Below are 16421 nucleotides of genomic sequence, written 5' to 3' on the forward strand. Positions count from 1 at the left end.
AAGAACTGCGGCAACGTATCCAAGACACTTGAAGAAATTTAACTGCAAAGCTGCCTGAACACCTAAGTGTACCGAGGACAAAAGCTGTTTTAAATGCAAAGGGTCACACCAAATACTGATTTGATTTAGTTAATATAAGTTATTTGATAAATAAAATCTATGTATGACATTATCTTTAAAAGCATCCTCCCTTTTTTCATCAATGAATCCACAGCATTTTTACACAAGTGCTTGAAACTTTTCACAGTACTGTAATTTTGCAGGTAAGTTTCTTCGAGCGTCTTGGAGACTTTGCCGCAGTTCTTCTGGATTTAGTCAGTCTCAGTTTTTTTTTTTTTTTTTTTTCATGTAATCACAGACAGACTCGATGATGGTGAGATCAGATCTCCGTGTGGATCACACCGGCTGTTGTCAGACAAAAAATCTGGATTAATGAGTTATTACAATTTATGGCAAAAGGAATGTTTGGATATGTAAACTGAGATTTCCTACTGAGACAGTACAGCAAAATATATAAATAATAATATATAAAAGTCTTAAAATTACCATTTTAATTACCATACCATTTTGTTCTGGTTAAAATACTAGCGTGACTAAGACTTTTATGAAATAACAATGAACAATACTTCTACAGCATTATTATTTTTTGTTAATTTCAACACTTTTAAAATCAAAAGTTGCATTTGTTTAACATAAATTGAACTTGGAACTTAACAAGCAAGGAACATCTGTATTTGTATTAACTAACATTAACAAAAATGTATAAATGTTAATTCATGTTAGTTAACACATTAACTAATGTTAACACATGAGACCTTATTGTAAAGTGTCTCCCAAAAGACTGCTCATTTAAATTGCTTGTAATTGTTTACAATACTTTGATTTTGATACTTTGCAAACAGTTGTTGAAGAACAAATATTATTTTATGGCCTTGATGAGCAACTACATGGAATATTTATACTTCTAAAAATAAGGATTTTTAATTTATTTTCTGTGATTCATCTTTGCTTTATCATCATTGTTTCAAGGTGAGAAAATGTCAAGGTTACTTATTGTAAACGCCCTTTCCCTGAAGGAGGGAACGGAGACGTTACGTCAGTGACTGACTGATATGGAACAGTAGTAATAAAGAGTAGATGTTTCCAAACTTTTGACCGGTAGTGTACTTCTGTTTCCCTTGACATGTGCATAAACACATCTGTGTTGCTTTTAGCCATGCCCCCTTCACCTCCCCATTTCATGGTAGTCACTAGGAATAAGAGTGACGTATTGTGTCCATCATCATCAATGTGACCTTTTTTTCAGATGAAATGACATTTGTATTCAAGATATTTTGCTGACTATTTCCTCCAGTCATTTCCTGTGGGGAGCTTCCATCCCCTGCCAATGGCAAGAAGATGGGAACCCTGACTACCTATGGTGCCACGGCTATCTTCATGTGTAACACAGGGTATACTTTAGTGGGCTCACACGTGAGGGAGTGTCAGGCCAATGGTCTCTGGAGTGGAGTTGAGACCAAATGTCTGGGTAAGTAGCATCTTTCAGTTGGGCTTCTGTGATTGGACGTTATTTATTATGGAGTCATTCATGTGTAGAGAAAAGCAGGTCTGTTTACTGGAGGGAAAGCCTGAGGTTTTCCTATGCTATTATATTATGCTTGTATAGTTCTAGTTTTTGTACTGCACCAAGAACAATATGATTTGCATGAGAAGAACATGTTTCTGGATCAACATCCTTTGTTCTTCTCCTAAACAACATTCCTAATCTCACATAGTCTTGTGTAGACGGTATTGATTTATGACTTCTGTAGTGCTAGATAATACTAGAAAAAGGTAAAATCCTTGAACAAGCAGTGAGTGCAGCTAAACGGAGATATGCCACTGTCTGACGATCGGTGCTGACCCTTAGACACATCACCTGCTGCTTGACCAAACAGCACGGAGGGCATTTCATCAAAATGTCAAGCAGTGACCGCCGGACTTCTCTCTGGAAATAACCAGATGTGTCTGTGCTACACGCCTTGTAAAACTCGTAGTTGAATTTGTTTAGTTACAAGATTTCATTTTCATGGGACGTTTGTTGATTCTGACCTATAAATGTTTTTCAGCTGGTCATTGTGATTCTCCGGATCCAATTGTTAATGGCCACATCAGTGGTGATGGATCCAGTTATAGGGACACGGTGGTTTATCAGTGCAACCTGGGCTTTCGCCTCATAGGGACGTCAGTTCGCATCTGCCAACAAGACCACAGGTGGTCAGGGCAAGCGCCTGTATGTGTTCGTAAGTGACTTTTAACACTTTTTTATTTATTTATCACTTTTATAATAGGTCTGTCAATTGATTTTTGTTTTTGTCAATTAATTACAATTTATTTGTATAGCACTTTTCACAACACACATTGTTTTAAAGCAGCTTTATAGGTTAACAATATCTTCATGCCTTATAGTTGCATTTAGCAGCTTAGATAGTTTACATCTTGCGATGATGCAAGCAATCAAGCAGTTGTAAAAAATAAATAAAAATAATATCAGGCAGTTGAGATTATATACTGAGACTATATATAGAGTGATGCAGGTATGACGTCACTCTGTAGGCCAACTGGTAGTTAGCATCACAGTAGGTCCCCTTGACAAAAACCCAATAGGATTTTTCCATAGGCTTTTGGATAATCAGGGGGAAAAAACAACCTCTGTGATCAACAATTAACATATTATGGTACTTTACACGTTTTGTCCATCAAAATACATTTTACAGATGAACACAAATTTTATGAATTGTGAAGCCTAAATACAGCCACCAGAGGTAAAAAGGTAAAGGTAGGCTATAAACGAACTACACCACGGTCCCATGATTTCAACGTCACCATCACTAATCTTCCGACAGCTCTGTCAGTTTTTATCTTTATCTTTTCCTAGAAAGTTTGAGTTAGAATAGTTCATAAGAGCACAATTATATGCATAACAAGGCTGTAAAAGCGGTAAGAACTTAACTGTTCGGTTTGATGATGTTTAATGTTCCTGACAGCCTCTGTAGCCACTTGTTAGCAATCGCCTTCTTTAAGACACGTAAAATCTTTAAAAAAATCATGAGTGTGGTAATACTTGCGTATTTTATGTTGTAGAATAAAACGTGAAAATGTCTTGAGCTTGTGTTCACCACAGACCTTATTTCAGCCATTTATCCAAAAACCCATACAAAAAACATTGACTTCGGGACGAGGGAACTGGAAGTGCTAAAATAATTTCCGCTTTTTGGTCTACAAAGTGATATCATACCTGCACCACTCTATCTGTATATATCACTTTACGTGCATATACTATTTATGCAAATAAAGTTGTATATTATATACATCTAACTTTATATAAAGAGTTGTCTGATAACGCAGTTTTACTGTATGTATTAGGGGTGTGCAGCAGAGCCAATATCTGTATCTGTAACAATCTCTATTCGGATACAACCCTACTTTCCATCAAAAAATTTGTGTAATGTAACTTCTACATATGCACAAGTCCTATCAGCAGCTTCAAAAAGGAAGTGATTGATCGTTCTTTTTTTCTTCACAGCCATAACTTGTGGCCATCCTGGAAACCCTGCAAACGGTCGGACAAATGGCAGCGAGTTTAATCTTAATGACGTGGTCAACTTCACCTGCAACACAGGGTATTTGTTGCATGGTGCACCCAGAGCGCAGTGTCGCATGAACGGGCAGTGGAGCAACCCTCTTCCTGTGTGCAAGGGTACGAACCTTTCAAGAAACTGGATTTTACTGTATATCAAATGCTTTCAGGCAGCCTGTTCCCTTGTTGAGAATCTCAACAGAGACACAGCCTTGAACACCATCTTGTTATGCGAGAAGCTCCTTAGGAAGGCTGTTTAACACCCACAGCTCATGGGCTTAGCTTTAACAGAGCGAAACCAGCATCTGTGCTCAGCAGTCTGAGTCAGCCAGTGAATGACAAGAAGCAATGTGCAAATAATTCTCTGTGTGTCATTTCCCATCTTGAAGTGTTGATTTGAAAGTCAAATGGGTCTGCAGCAACCCGTGTGACATCGTGGGATGCTTTCTGACATTAAGTAGGAGTAACCGTGCACATCTTGTCACTTTAATGATTAATTAATGTGCGAAGGAAGTTGTTGATGGTGGCCTGGTGAAATTGAATCGTGACGGCAAATGGAGGCAGGTCAACGCATCTAAGATGGACAATTCCCCACTGGCACAAGCAGAGCCCAGGGACAAAGCACTCAGCAGAAAGAAAAGCTGATATGCCTCTGACCAGATGCATTGTTCCATAAAACAAGTCCAAAATTAGGTTGATGTTAGCTTTGTCTTTTTGCCTGTATTTTGCTGTGCTGTGGTCCAGGTAAAAAACATGCATTTACTGCATTTACTGCATGCATCTAAAACATGCATCTACTGCAGAAAAAAGGTAACTGTTTTATTGCGTTAATTGTTAGTTGTTGAATAATAATGATGATAATAATAGACGTAAAATTGCCATATCCAATTGTTAAAAAAGTAGGCATACACAAACGAAAAAGGTAGTGTAGAATTGTCATATACAACTGAAAAAGGTAGAATATAATTGTGGTCCCACTTTATTTTGATAGTCCCCTCTAGACATTCTCTTCACTATAAGTAACGCTGCACTGACATTAGAGTATTAGTTGAGTATTAGTAGACTGTTTTCTTTATATCTGATAACACTTTATTTTGATGTTTCCCCAACAGACATTCTACTGACTATAAGTAACTTCGTCAACTTATTCTACTAATCCTAACCCCTAATTCTACTGACCCAAACCAAATCCTAACATTTTACTAATACTCTACTGAGAGTTAGTTGACATTTAGGTGCAATGTTACTTATAGTCAACAGAATGTTTTAGGAGGCCATCAAAAGAAAGTGTAACTACAATGATAAAAAGGTAGAGTTGTCAAAAAAATACTCAAAGGGTAGAACTCTTAATACACACACTTTTAATATAGAATTGCAAAAAGAATTGACACACACAAGAGAAATGTAGCACTGTCATATGGATTCAAAAAAATGTGAATTGACGTACAAAAAGCATAGAAGTGGAGGAGTTGTCACCTGTCACAAACAATAAAAAAACATAAAATTGTCACAAGCAATTTTTATTGTTTTCCAGCTGTCAATCATTATAAGCCTTATTCTTACACTGAGCTGTGTCCCTCTGAAAATACTTGTTTTCAAGAGGTGCCCAGATCAAATCATGATGTCTCAAAAGTAAAACAACACACCAATAACAACAGGTGCCAATTATCAACTTTTTAGCTGCTTGTCCGCCCACTTTTCCTCTCCCAGGGGGCTTAATGGAGTGCCGAGACATTGACAGCTGCCACCGAGGCAAGGCAGTCTAGTTTGTTTCCCCTGGACATGTGTTTTTTTTGTGTTTTTTTTGTTTTTTAATTGCGAAGGGCAGTAACTGAAATTGTAACTGCATGGCCAACACAGCATGCCAGCCAATAACAGCATGTACCTGTTTCAGGCACAGAAAACTGTAATATGACCACATCTGTCAAAATCTGACAAGACAGTCTAGAAAGAATCAGCTTCATGTGTAAAATATCATTGACTGCGTGAACAGATATGTCAACTTTGGATCAGAATGCACTCACAATGTGTTCTAGGTATGCATGGGAAAAACAAAAGCCCATTGACTGTTGAGGAAGTGCAGAGATAAAAGGCAAAGAAAGTTCTGAAGGAGCTCTTATAATCCATATCTTCAAAAAGAAAGTGTAGTTTTGCGGTTTGTAGTTGATTGAAATTACTCCAGAGGCTGCAGCAGCAATCCTACTGTTCAGTCTCCTTCATTGATTTCTTCTGTCTTTCCTCACTCTTGCTTCCCTGTCAGACATTAAGCATCTGGCTGTTTTTTATCTTGCAGTGGTAAACTGCTCTGATCCGGGCTTTGTGGAGAATGCCATTCGTCACTCTCAGCAGCGCTACACAGAGAGCTTCAACTACAGAAACACCGTGATGTATCACTGCAAGAGAGGCTTCTATCTGCTCGGCTCCTCCGTTCTCACCTGTCGGTCAAATGGCTTCTGGGACAGATCACTTCCTAAGTGCCTTTGTGAGTGATAGTCTGGTATTTCGTCCAATACGCTCTTCTAGAGAAGGATACAGTATTGAAAATGGCATTGCTGCCGTATACATCTGATGGAATGCTAATTTTTTTTGTTTCATTTTCAATAATATCCAACATGCTGATAACAAGCTCAATTCATTTGAGAAGCACAATTATACAAGATATTAAGAGGTTGAGAATGTATTTATTATTTGCTTATGGGATAAGATAAACCTATGATATGTTCTCTAAAAAATAAGCCTTATTATACACAATTAATTTAGATATTTATATGTTTTACTGATTTGTTTCCCTTCATTGTAGTTTCAATATTTTAAGTGCTTGGGCACTAAAGAGAATACATTTAGATATGTAACTTTTTCAGAGAGGGCTGACAGTGTGCTGTGCTTTACAATGCTAAAAGTAACAATAACTGTTCAGCTGTCAGCGCACTAAAGTCATCTCTGAGAAGTTGCATCTCTAAATTCATCTACTTAAAAGCTCTACTACAGCCATAAAGATCCACGTTTGTGACTTTTGTGAACAAGACAATTACTGCACTGTCAAAATGTTCTCTAAATAGTTGGTCAATGTACAAATGCAGACGGACATATTTTGCCATTGTCTCGCACCTCTATTTTTTTCAGCATCTCATGCTGCGAGCATTGTTTTTTTGAGTGTATTTTTAACTTGACACATTATATGTCGAGTTAAAAATAGTTCAACTTTTAAAAACACATCTCATTCCTCCTTTGTTATGTTCCATTTTGTTGTTCTCCATCCAGCTGTCATAATGGAAGCCTGTTATCACCTCTTAGGAAGCACATCTGATTGGTGTCTGGACATGACTATGTTTGGAATAGTATAATACCCAACTAAATGTACTCTTTCTGCACTATATAGTTTGTATACGGTGTACTGTATGCATGGAACACCCAGACGTCTGACCAAACTACATTTGCCAATTTAAATTAATGCAGCACAGATTACTGCACTGCATGGAATACCGTATCCTACAATGCAGCGTGGTTTACTTGACAATTATTTTCCATTGTAATGGATGAACCAGAACTAATACCAGCTGTTATTTTTAACATCTCCTTCTTTGACTATTTGGTCAGACTGCCAAATGTCATTTTAATAAAAAAAAATAAAAAAAGAATAAAATGCAAATCAACCTTATTAATTTCCAAGATGCTAACTGAAACCACTTGCTGAATTAAACAGGCAGCAAAGGTTAGGTTATGTGACAACAGTGTAGCTTATGCCTGCTGTTTCTATGGTAATTGTAAAAACTGAAACTCTGCATAGACATACCACATCCATTTTGAGACAATGCAATTCAATTAGACCTTTTGGTAACACTTCCTATGAAGTCCATGCTTATAATAAATTATAGCTCCATGTATACTTATTTATTATTAGTATTACTATTCTATAAATATATGTATAAAGACTCATTAAGACCTATACTGCATTATTAGAATAGTTATAGTTCCATTTATATATATATATTTTTTATTAATTATAAATCATGCATTTGCTTTTTCAATGTGCAGCTCATGAAGATGTGCTCATCATACATTTTAAATTGTTTATTTGTAAATGTAATTAATGAGAAATAATTTCTGTAATAAAATAATGAAAAGAAAAACAGAAATCATTAATACACAGTTTTTTTTCCCCCCAAACTGCTATAAGCAAAACAATCCATATGCCTGAGATATAGATTTTAACAAATCAAAATGATTCATGACCTCTAATGTACATTTGCCTTAAAGACATAATTGATAACTAATTGGTACAGCAAACGAGGGTCTCTGGAACTATTTTAGATTTGATAATTTAAGATTATTATCATTAAGATCATTAAGATCTTCCTTCTGCCCCCCATAGCAATATCCTGTGGTGATCCCGGCACACCACCGTTTGCTCTCATGTCGGGCCAGAAGTTCACCAACGGAGCCGTGGTCCATTACTCCTGCAGCCAGAGCCGAACTCTCGTGGGGAACGCCACGCGCCAGTGTCTGGAGGATGGTCGGTGGAGCGGCTCGCTGCCCTACTGCTCAGGTACACGCATCAGCAGGTGGCAGAGCCTCGGGGCGAGAGCCGCCAGATGATCTTTAAGCCCCTGTCTGAGCAGCTCAGCTCACTTCAGACTTAATCTGAGCCCAGAGAGATCTTAAAGTTTAAACAGTAACTGCTGTTGACATCAGTGCAGACAAAGTCCAGATGATACGCACATCATGCAGCTCTCATTCATTATATGTTTATGTGATGCTTTTATTAAATAATAATGTAAGCCAGAGTGCCCTGGACTAGAGCATAGAAATATGGTTTCAGAAGAACACACATTCATTTTGTCCATAGAGAAATTGATTTTAGTGGAATTTTAGCAATCTGAGACCCATGAGATGGGTTTGTAATAGCATATTGCAAATTGTTTTCAAGTCAGTCTCCCTTCACTTTCTAACAACTATATTTCTATACATTTGGCAATAAACATTATATATAATTGCTATAAAATAAATCAATAGTCTGTCATCATTTTTATTTGATTGTCATATGCAATACTTCATGGCATGAGTCTTGAATGGTTTTAAAGTAAGTTGATTTCAATCAAATTATGTATTTCCCTGTAATAATGTTTTTTGTTTTTTCCCCTCAGAGTTGGTTAGTTTGCTTCATGACTTTTTATGAATAATTGTTTGAAATCCCTGAGGAGAAAATGAACGGAAAACTATTTCTGGAACTGAAGCCGCTGAGAAAGTGTGCGGTCAATGAGAGTCATGTCTCTGTCTTAATTTCAGGTGATAATCTGGGATTCTGTGGCGATCCAGGAATTCCTCCTCATGGTTCTCGTCTTGGGGAAGAGTTCAGGCATAAAAGCCTCCTAAGGTTCACGTGTGAAGCAGGCTACATGCTGATAGGTTCTTCCGAGCGCACCTGTCTGCAGAATGGGTCCTGGAGCAATACCCAACCCGTATGTGAAGGTGAGGGTCACATATCCCTGTAGAGAAACACACAAGGTGAAATTCACCAGTATTTTGAGCTTAATATGATCAGAAAGGCAAACGTTCCTCCGAGCAAACTGTGATCCAGTACAAGCAATGTCCTAATGAGAAAAAAAATAATGCTTGAGAGACTAGTTTTTTTTTTTTTTTGTGCCTTTAAAAAGGTTTAAATATATTCTAAGAAAAAAAAAAAAAAAAAAAAGTCAGGCTTAAAGCAGCTTAAATTACAACGTGTTCTCTTTGTTTCTGAACCTCTCTTAACCTGCTTTGCTCACTCTTTTCCTGAATTGTACACTGTAATTAGTGTAAAATTGATCTTTTGATGCTAACCGGCCTAAAATCTGTAATTGCCAGTTAACTCAATGACTCTGGTTAGTGGAGCTGCACAAAAGGCCCTGTCATTAGCGTTGTGCATAATGATACATCGCTCTAATAAGGATTTGTGAATAGACCACTCTAACTAACTGGTAAATGGAAACACTGAACGTTTTGACATGATTCAGAATCTGAGCAAAGTTTCTTTCTTTCTTTTTTTTCATTGTTGTTAAAAAGTTAAATTGGTTTTCTTATTAAAATAATAAATTATGAATAAAGTAGTTTATTCTTTGCAGTTCCTAGGCAATCCACTGAAATATTAAGATGGCAGTTAAAAATAGTATAAATAGTTATAAATAGTAGATGGCAGTTATCGCTACTGTGAATAATTCAATTTGCAAGATTCAGTCTTATTCCAGTATGATAAATGATATGCCAAATACCTTTGTGTAACCTTATAGCTTGGACTGTCAAAATATAATGACTGATACCCAAACATACATGAATTCAGTATAGCCTATAGTGACATTTTTATTTTATCTTTTGTGTTGTCTAAACCCTGTTAAACTAAAAATAATAATAATGTTTTTAAATGTTCACTATGCAAGTCAATTTAACTGAAAAGAATTTAGTAGATATTTGATGCTAATCCTCAGTGTTTGTACTTGCCCGAAAATGTTTTTGAACACTTGGGCAATGTTATATGTTTTGTTATTCTGTGTAGTTTTCTTCCCATGTGTGTGATAATTTAAATATCACCCACTATTGTCTGACACTGTTTGCAAATGTTCGTTGTTTTGTGCGTGTGATTTATATTAAGTTTATATATATAGTTAATAAAAAATATGATTATCCCACACCTATACATTTTTAATATATTCACCAATTTCATTGCAGAGCTCCATAGTATATCTCAATTTGTAATTTTGTTATTCTCAGATGAAACAAATAATAGCGCTCAGCAAATAAACCTCCTGGAAGCTGAGGACAATACCGATGTACCCAGTAGCTACTCGGGGTGTTTTATAACTAATTTATTTGTTTGTTTTCTGCTACAGACAGTATGACGGGATTGCTTAAAAGAGATTGATAAGATACATTATTAAGGGCACATTCATAATTGAGTAAGAGCTTTAGCACATAGCCTATAGCTGAGATTGAGCGTTGTGGTGGGCTTTAGTGCAGTTGTGGGGATTACAGACAATACTTTCTAGATACTGGACATGAAACACAAGTGTCTTGTCACTTACAAATAATGACTTAGAAGGTTTAAAATATATCTGTTTACAGCAGCCCTCCACTGGGATCTCATTAACTCTTAATTGGTCCAGTTTTTCTCTATTTACTTCAATTGTGTATTGTTTAATCTAAGAGGATATAAGGGCCAAATTACAGCTACAAATTTTGATGATAATAAAGTTTAAGTGAGTCTTGTATGTCTCCAACTATTTCAACAACAGTTCTACTGATTAAAATAACACTAGGAAGAGTAATTATAAGTTTTTAGTATCATAATGATTTCTTAACTGTAACTTAACAAACAACTAGGTGTTCTTCTAATCTTGAATATGCTCTTGGAGCAAAAAATAATAATATATGTTCACATTCTGATCCTCTGTCTGAAATTATTATTATATTTTTTTTACGGGGCAGTTTCTTAGCAAATTCTCCATTGCGCTGTGTGTCAAGTACAAAACTGCAGTCAAATGCTCTGAACAAACATAATTCTCTGACGCCATCTAGAAAACACACATTCCTGACACTGGGGTCCTTCTAAAGTCTGTACAGAGATGCAAACGAGCCGTTTAAACAGGACGCATCAGTGTGAACATTCCTTTACTCTTCCATTTGTTCAGGAGTAGCTCAAGCACATGGGCTACATCTGAATACTGTATCCATTGTAGAGCAATGATGTAAAAGTATTTGTCAATGTCTTGCTGTAGAGGCAGTCCCACAACATCCAAATGAGCCATTCTTTTTGTACTGAAGAGGATTTTATTTTTATTTTTTTTATAGCTATGACACTTTCAGGATGTTTTAAAGGTACCGAGATCACTTATATCAGGAGATCAAGGGAAATTTTGTTTCTAATGTTATGACCCCTATAAACTCTTGTTTAAAATAATGTATTATTTTATTGGCTGTTGCACGTGGGTCATAATTTAGAAAGCACACGTGAAAGCTGTGTCATATGGACACCAGACCAATGTGAGCCTGTTATCAGCATCTCTGTGCATCTCTTTAGATTCTAATATATCTAAACTGTGTACTGTTATTTTAATTGGAGTAAGAACTAAGTTGATCTATCATACCAACATCTCTGTGCATGTCTTTAGATTCTAATATATCTAAACTGTGTACTGTTATTTTAATTGGAGTAAGAACTAAGTTGATCTATCATACCAACAACACTCTAGCTGCAAAATAAAGTAATCAGTATCATAATAATCAATGCAAATTCACCAACATCCAGTTCCCATATTTATTTATTCACAAAATGCTATTGAAATTATTACACTAGAAAATGTCCTTGATGCACAGAAACACTCCTAATTGTTTTTGTTCTTGTTTCCACATTAGCAATGAAAATGAATAATTTATTTTTATAAATAATTTATTGGCTGTTGCATGTTAGTCGTCATAATGGTGAAAATGTTGTATGGACACCCGGCCAATTTAATGTTGTCACGCACTCCTCTGTGCTATTAGAATCCAAACTCTAATTAAAGGGATGGTTCGGAGTAATTTCAACCCAGGGTCCTTTGCACCATGACCTCGAGCCAAGCTACCTAGCTACCACTAACCCGGACGTCGGGGTCACTTCCGTGATTTGGGAAAAGCCCATAAAAGTCCTTTGCAAAACTCACAGGTCTAAGGGAAAAGCTAGTGAATTTGTGTGTTGCTGAAAAAGTTTTTAGTATATCCACATTGTGTTGACAACTTAGTGTTAACTAATAATTGTTGCAAACTGGTTCTACCAACAAAATATTAGTGCATTCCTGTAACTGGGCGTCGTTACACTACATCCTTATGCATCGCTTTCTGCCAGGACTTTTACAGGCTTTTCCCAAATCACGGAAGTGACCTTGACGTCCGGGTTAGCGGTAGCATTAGCAAGCAGGCAAGTGTAATTTAAATAAACTCCTGATGTACTTGCAAACTTTCCAATGCCTCGTTTTATGAGTACAGAACCTATCTGTACTACTGTAGAAGTTTGGTACCATTCTGGGCATTATTAGTGGGGTAACTTACGAGATACAACCTTGGATCCGTTAGCGCCTGCACTAAGCCATTCGGCTGATTTCTCTAAATAGGCTCTAACTTTAATAATGTTCGACCAAGGGAAAAAAAAGCCTCTGGGGGGGTGTTTGGCTCGAGGTCATGGGGCAAAGGACCCTAGGTTGAAATTACTCCGAACCATCCCTTTAACCATATTGGAGCATATCATCTTTATTGCCCTTATCTGTAAACGACACTTCAAAGTATGAGCACAAAAAAAACCTCATCAACAACACTCTGCAGGCTGTAAAAAACGGTGCTTGTGGTGTAATTTGAAGTGTTTTGCTTGTGATGCTAGGCCTTAGATATGTTTCACAGAAGTACTTCTCTCTCGACTGCTGTTTTCAGTCCCGCCGGGCTGCAGTCTTTTTACTCCTAACATATTGGAGTTCTCTCTTTAACGTCTTTGGTCTTTGATTGCCTTCCCAGCTGTATCCTGTGGAAACCCTGGAACGCCAGCCTACGCCAAGATCATCTTCAGCGATGGGATGCTGTTTTCCAACTCGGTGACGTATGCCTGCTGGGAGGGCTACAAGACCTCTGGCCTCACCACTCGCCATTGCACCACCAATGGCACCTGGACTGGCTCAGCACCAGATTGCATCGGTCAGAACAGCAACCTTTACTCTCTTTGATCTCAGCAAAATGTTTCAATTCATTTAGTAAATATACAAGATGTACTCTGTGTGCTTTAGGAGCTGCACTGATAGTTCTGCCACAAGTCACTTGATATACCACTATTAACAAAGATTGAACTCAGCAACTAAAGTTTCACATTTTAACAGGAGGACAACAGGAGTAAACTTTCCATGAAGTTTAGCACTTTTAGCTGTATGAAGTTTTGTGTAATAGCCTGTTGCGGGAAAATATACAGTGAGGTCCAAAAGTCTGATAACACATTGAAAATCTAGGTTGTAGAAAACAATTTAATCCTAGATAAAGCAACAAATTATTTTTATTTTTATTTTTATTTTATTTTTTGTAGACGAACACAAGACTTACTCTTGATTCTGTGCTCTTTCTTGGTCACTAATCAAATTTGTGACATTTCATGTCAGAATGAATTGTTATTATGATTAAATAGTTTTAATGAAAAATACAACATTTAAAAAATACAAATTAAATACAATTAAATACATTAGAAACATGCAAATTGTAAGCATTTTCACATGTAGACTTTTGGTCCCAAATTTGGAATTACAAGACAGTGAAAAATTAAGATAATGTGCACACAAATGTAACCCAAAAACACTTTGAATATGCAGTGCATTCAAAAAGTATTCTGACCGCTTTTTTCACATATGTTGCAGCTAGAGGGTGATATGTCAGCCTTATTCTAAAATAAATAGATAATAATAAAAGTTGACAATGCTATGAAGTGGTATGGAGTGTAGATGTGAACAAAAAAAAAACTATTTAAAGCATTTTAGCATAAGGTTGCAACGTAACAAAAAGTCAAGTATATTTGTATAGCGCTTTTCATAATACAGATTGTATCAAAGCAGCTTCACAGTATTAAATTAAAATAATACAACAAGGTTTGTTTCAAGTGGAATTTATTGATTGATCAAATTAAATTAAATACCCCCAAAATATCCCCAACTGAGCAAGCAAAGGCAACAGTGGCAAGGAACCGAAAAACTCCATCAAGTGACCTAATGGTGTCCTAAAACTCCATCAGGTGACCTAATGGAGAAAAAAAAAACCTTGGGAGAACCCAGGCTCAGTCGGGGGCCAGTTCTCCTCTGGCATTGTATCTGACCGGATTGTATTTTGAACTGTAAGATTAAAAATATTATATGAATGCCTGGCTGAAGAGATGCGACTTTAATCTAGTTTTAAACTGGGAGAGTGAGTCTGAGCAACGAACAGTATCAGGAAGACTATTCCAGAGTTTTGAAGCCAAATGTGAAAATGCTCTTCCTCCTTTAGTGGTTCTGGATATCCTAGGTATGACCAAAAGCCTTGAATTTAGTGATCTTAAAGAGCGCGATGGATTATAGGGTGATAGAAGATCCGTTAAATAGACTGGAGCTAAGCCTTTTAGGGCTTTATAAGTCAGTAGCAATACCTTGTAATTAATACGGAACTTTATAGGTAACCAATGCAATGATGATAAAATCGGTGTTATATGATCATATTTTCTTGATCTCGTAAGAACTCTAGCGGTGGCATTTTGGACTAACTGTTGCTTGTTTATTGAGGATGCAGGACAACCAGCTAATAAAGCATTACAGTAATCTAGTCTCGAGGTCATGAATGCATGAACTAACTTTTCTGCATCAGAAACTGATAGCATATTACGTAGCTTAGCAATGTTTCTAAGGTGGAAAAAGGCTGTTTTTGTAACATATGAAATATGATTTTCAAAAGACAGGTTGCAATCAAGTATAACACCCAGGTCTTTTACTGTAGAGGATAAAGTAACAGGACATCCTATGATGTTAAAGTTGTATTGTGCGAGGTTTTGTGGGCGTTTTTTTGAACCGATAAGTATTACCTCTGTCTTGTCTGGATTTAATAAAAGAAAATTACGCGAAAATTCCAATCTTTTATATCTTTAACACACTCTGTCAATTTGGAAAATTTAGCGTTTTCATCCGGCCGTGATGAAATATATATTTGAGTGTCATCAGCATAACAATGGAAACTAATTCCATGTTTCCTTATAATATTTCCAAGTGGCATCATATATATTGAGAATAACAGAGGGCCTAACACAGATCCCTGCGGCACTCCATAGTTTACTGGAGTTATGATCGATTTTTCTCCATTTAAATAGACAAAATGGTAGCGGTCGAAAAATGTGGAAAAAAAGGAAGGTGTCAAAATACTTTCTGAATGCACTAGACATTTTTGTAGTTATGCCAAGTACTAAATGATTTAATTGCCAAGAAATCACTTCTTTTTTTATTTAATTCTATTTTATTTTCAAGTGCAAGCCCTATAAATTATTAAAGAATGTTGTTTAATGTTTGAGTCTAGCTGATTCTCTCCCTTTATAGTTATCAGCTGTGGAGATCCTGGTCCAATTGCCAACGGAATTTACATTGGAAAAGAATTAATATTTAACAAAACCGTTCACTATCACTGTAACCCTGGGTACGTGATGGAGCACCCTGGTTCACCTACTCTACGCTGCAGCAAAGATGGCTCTTGGAATCAGACCAAACCGAGCTGCAGAGGTAAACTCAACTCCTACATTTTTTTCAACAATTCTTTCTTTGCTGGCAGAGAGGGCAGCATTTCCAGTCACTCCGCAAACAGCATCATGAGATCTTTTTAAAGATATACTAATATTGTGGAGTTCTTAGCATTTCAACATCAAAAGCCTTTCAGATGTTTTTGATCTTTGTTTTTTGACTTGCCTGGCAAGTGAGATTATTCACTTACGAACTCCAAGGAGATGTTGCCATGAAATGTGTAGGATCTATGTTATCAGATGTCAGAATGAAATTAGTGAGTGGTGCAATGAAGACAGCTCAGCCTCCTCACGATCATTTCTAGAACATATCAGATATTTGTTTTCAGAAACAGGAAGAAATGTGATGCATGCTTGAAATTCAGAGAGATTTTAGTGTGTAATCCCATTTAATCATTATTTCCTCCTGTTAGCAATACACTTCCTCCCATTAGCAAACGGAACGTAATGATCAAGGAAAGGAAATAAATAACTCTAAGCCCCTTGTTAGCATACAGTGCTTTTAGATCTCACTTT

The 16421-nt window shown here is 36.6% G+C and overlaps 1 protein-coding gene and 1 long non-coding RNA gene across 3 annotated transcripts in view; one reads left to right on the forward strand and one right to left on the reverse strand.

Moving 5' to 3' along the window:
- The window catches only part of LOC309486929 (CUB and sushi domain-containing protein 1), a 727180-nt gene that overhangs the window by 670451 nt on the left and 40308 nt on the right, over positions 1–16421 (forward strand). For both annotated transcript variants that reach the window (XM_082154400.1, XM_082154401.1), the window contains exons 52-59: positions 1355–1528; positions 2109–2282; positions 3566–3739; positions 5913–6101; positions 7992–8165; positions 8906–9088; positions 13133–13309; positions 15709–15888. In XM_082154400.1, coding sequence (XP_082010526.1) covers positions 1355–1528; positions 2109–2282; positions 3566–3739; positions 5913–6101; positions 7992–8165; positions 8906–9088; positions 13133–13309; positions 15709–15888 — 1425 coding nt within the window. The remainder of the gene's footprint in view (positions 1–1354; positions 1529–2108; positions 2283–3565; positions 3740–5912; positions 6102–7991; positions 8166–8905; positions 9089–13132; positions 13310–15708; positions 15889–16421) is intronic.
- The window catches only part of LOC309487064, a 419730-nt gene that overhangs the window by 100619 nt on the left and 302690 nt on the right, over positions 1–16421 (reverse strand). The gene's annotated exons all lie outside the window — the stretch shown is intronic.

Source organism: Leuciscus leuciscus (assembly GCF_965113295.1).
Source record: "Leuciscus leuciscus genome assembly, chromosome: 22".
In the NCBI taxonomy this organism is placed as follows: Eukaryota; Metazoa; Chordata; class Actinopteri; order Cypriniformes; family Leuciscidae; genus Leuciscus; species Leuciscus leuciscus.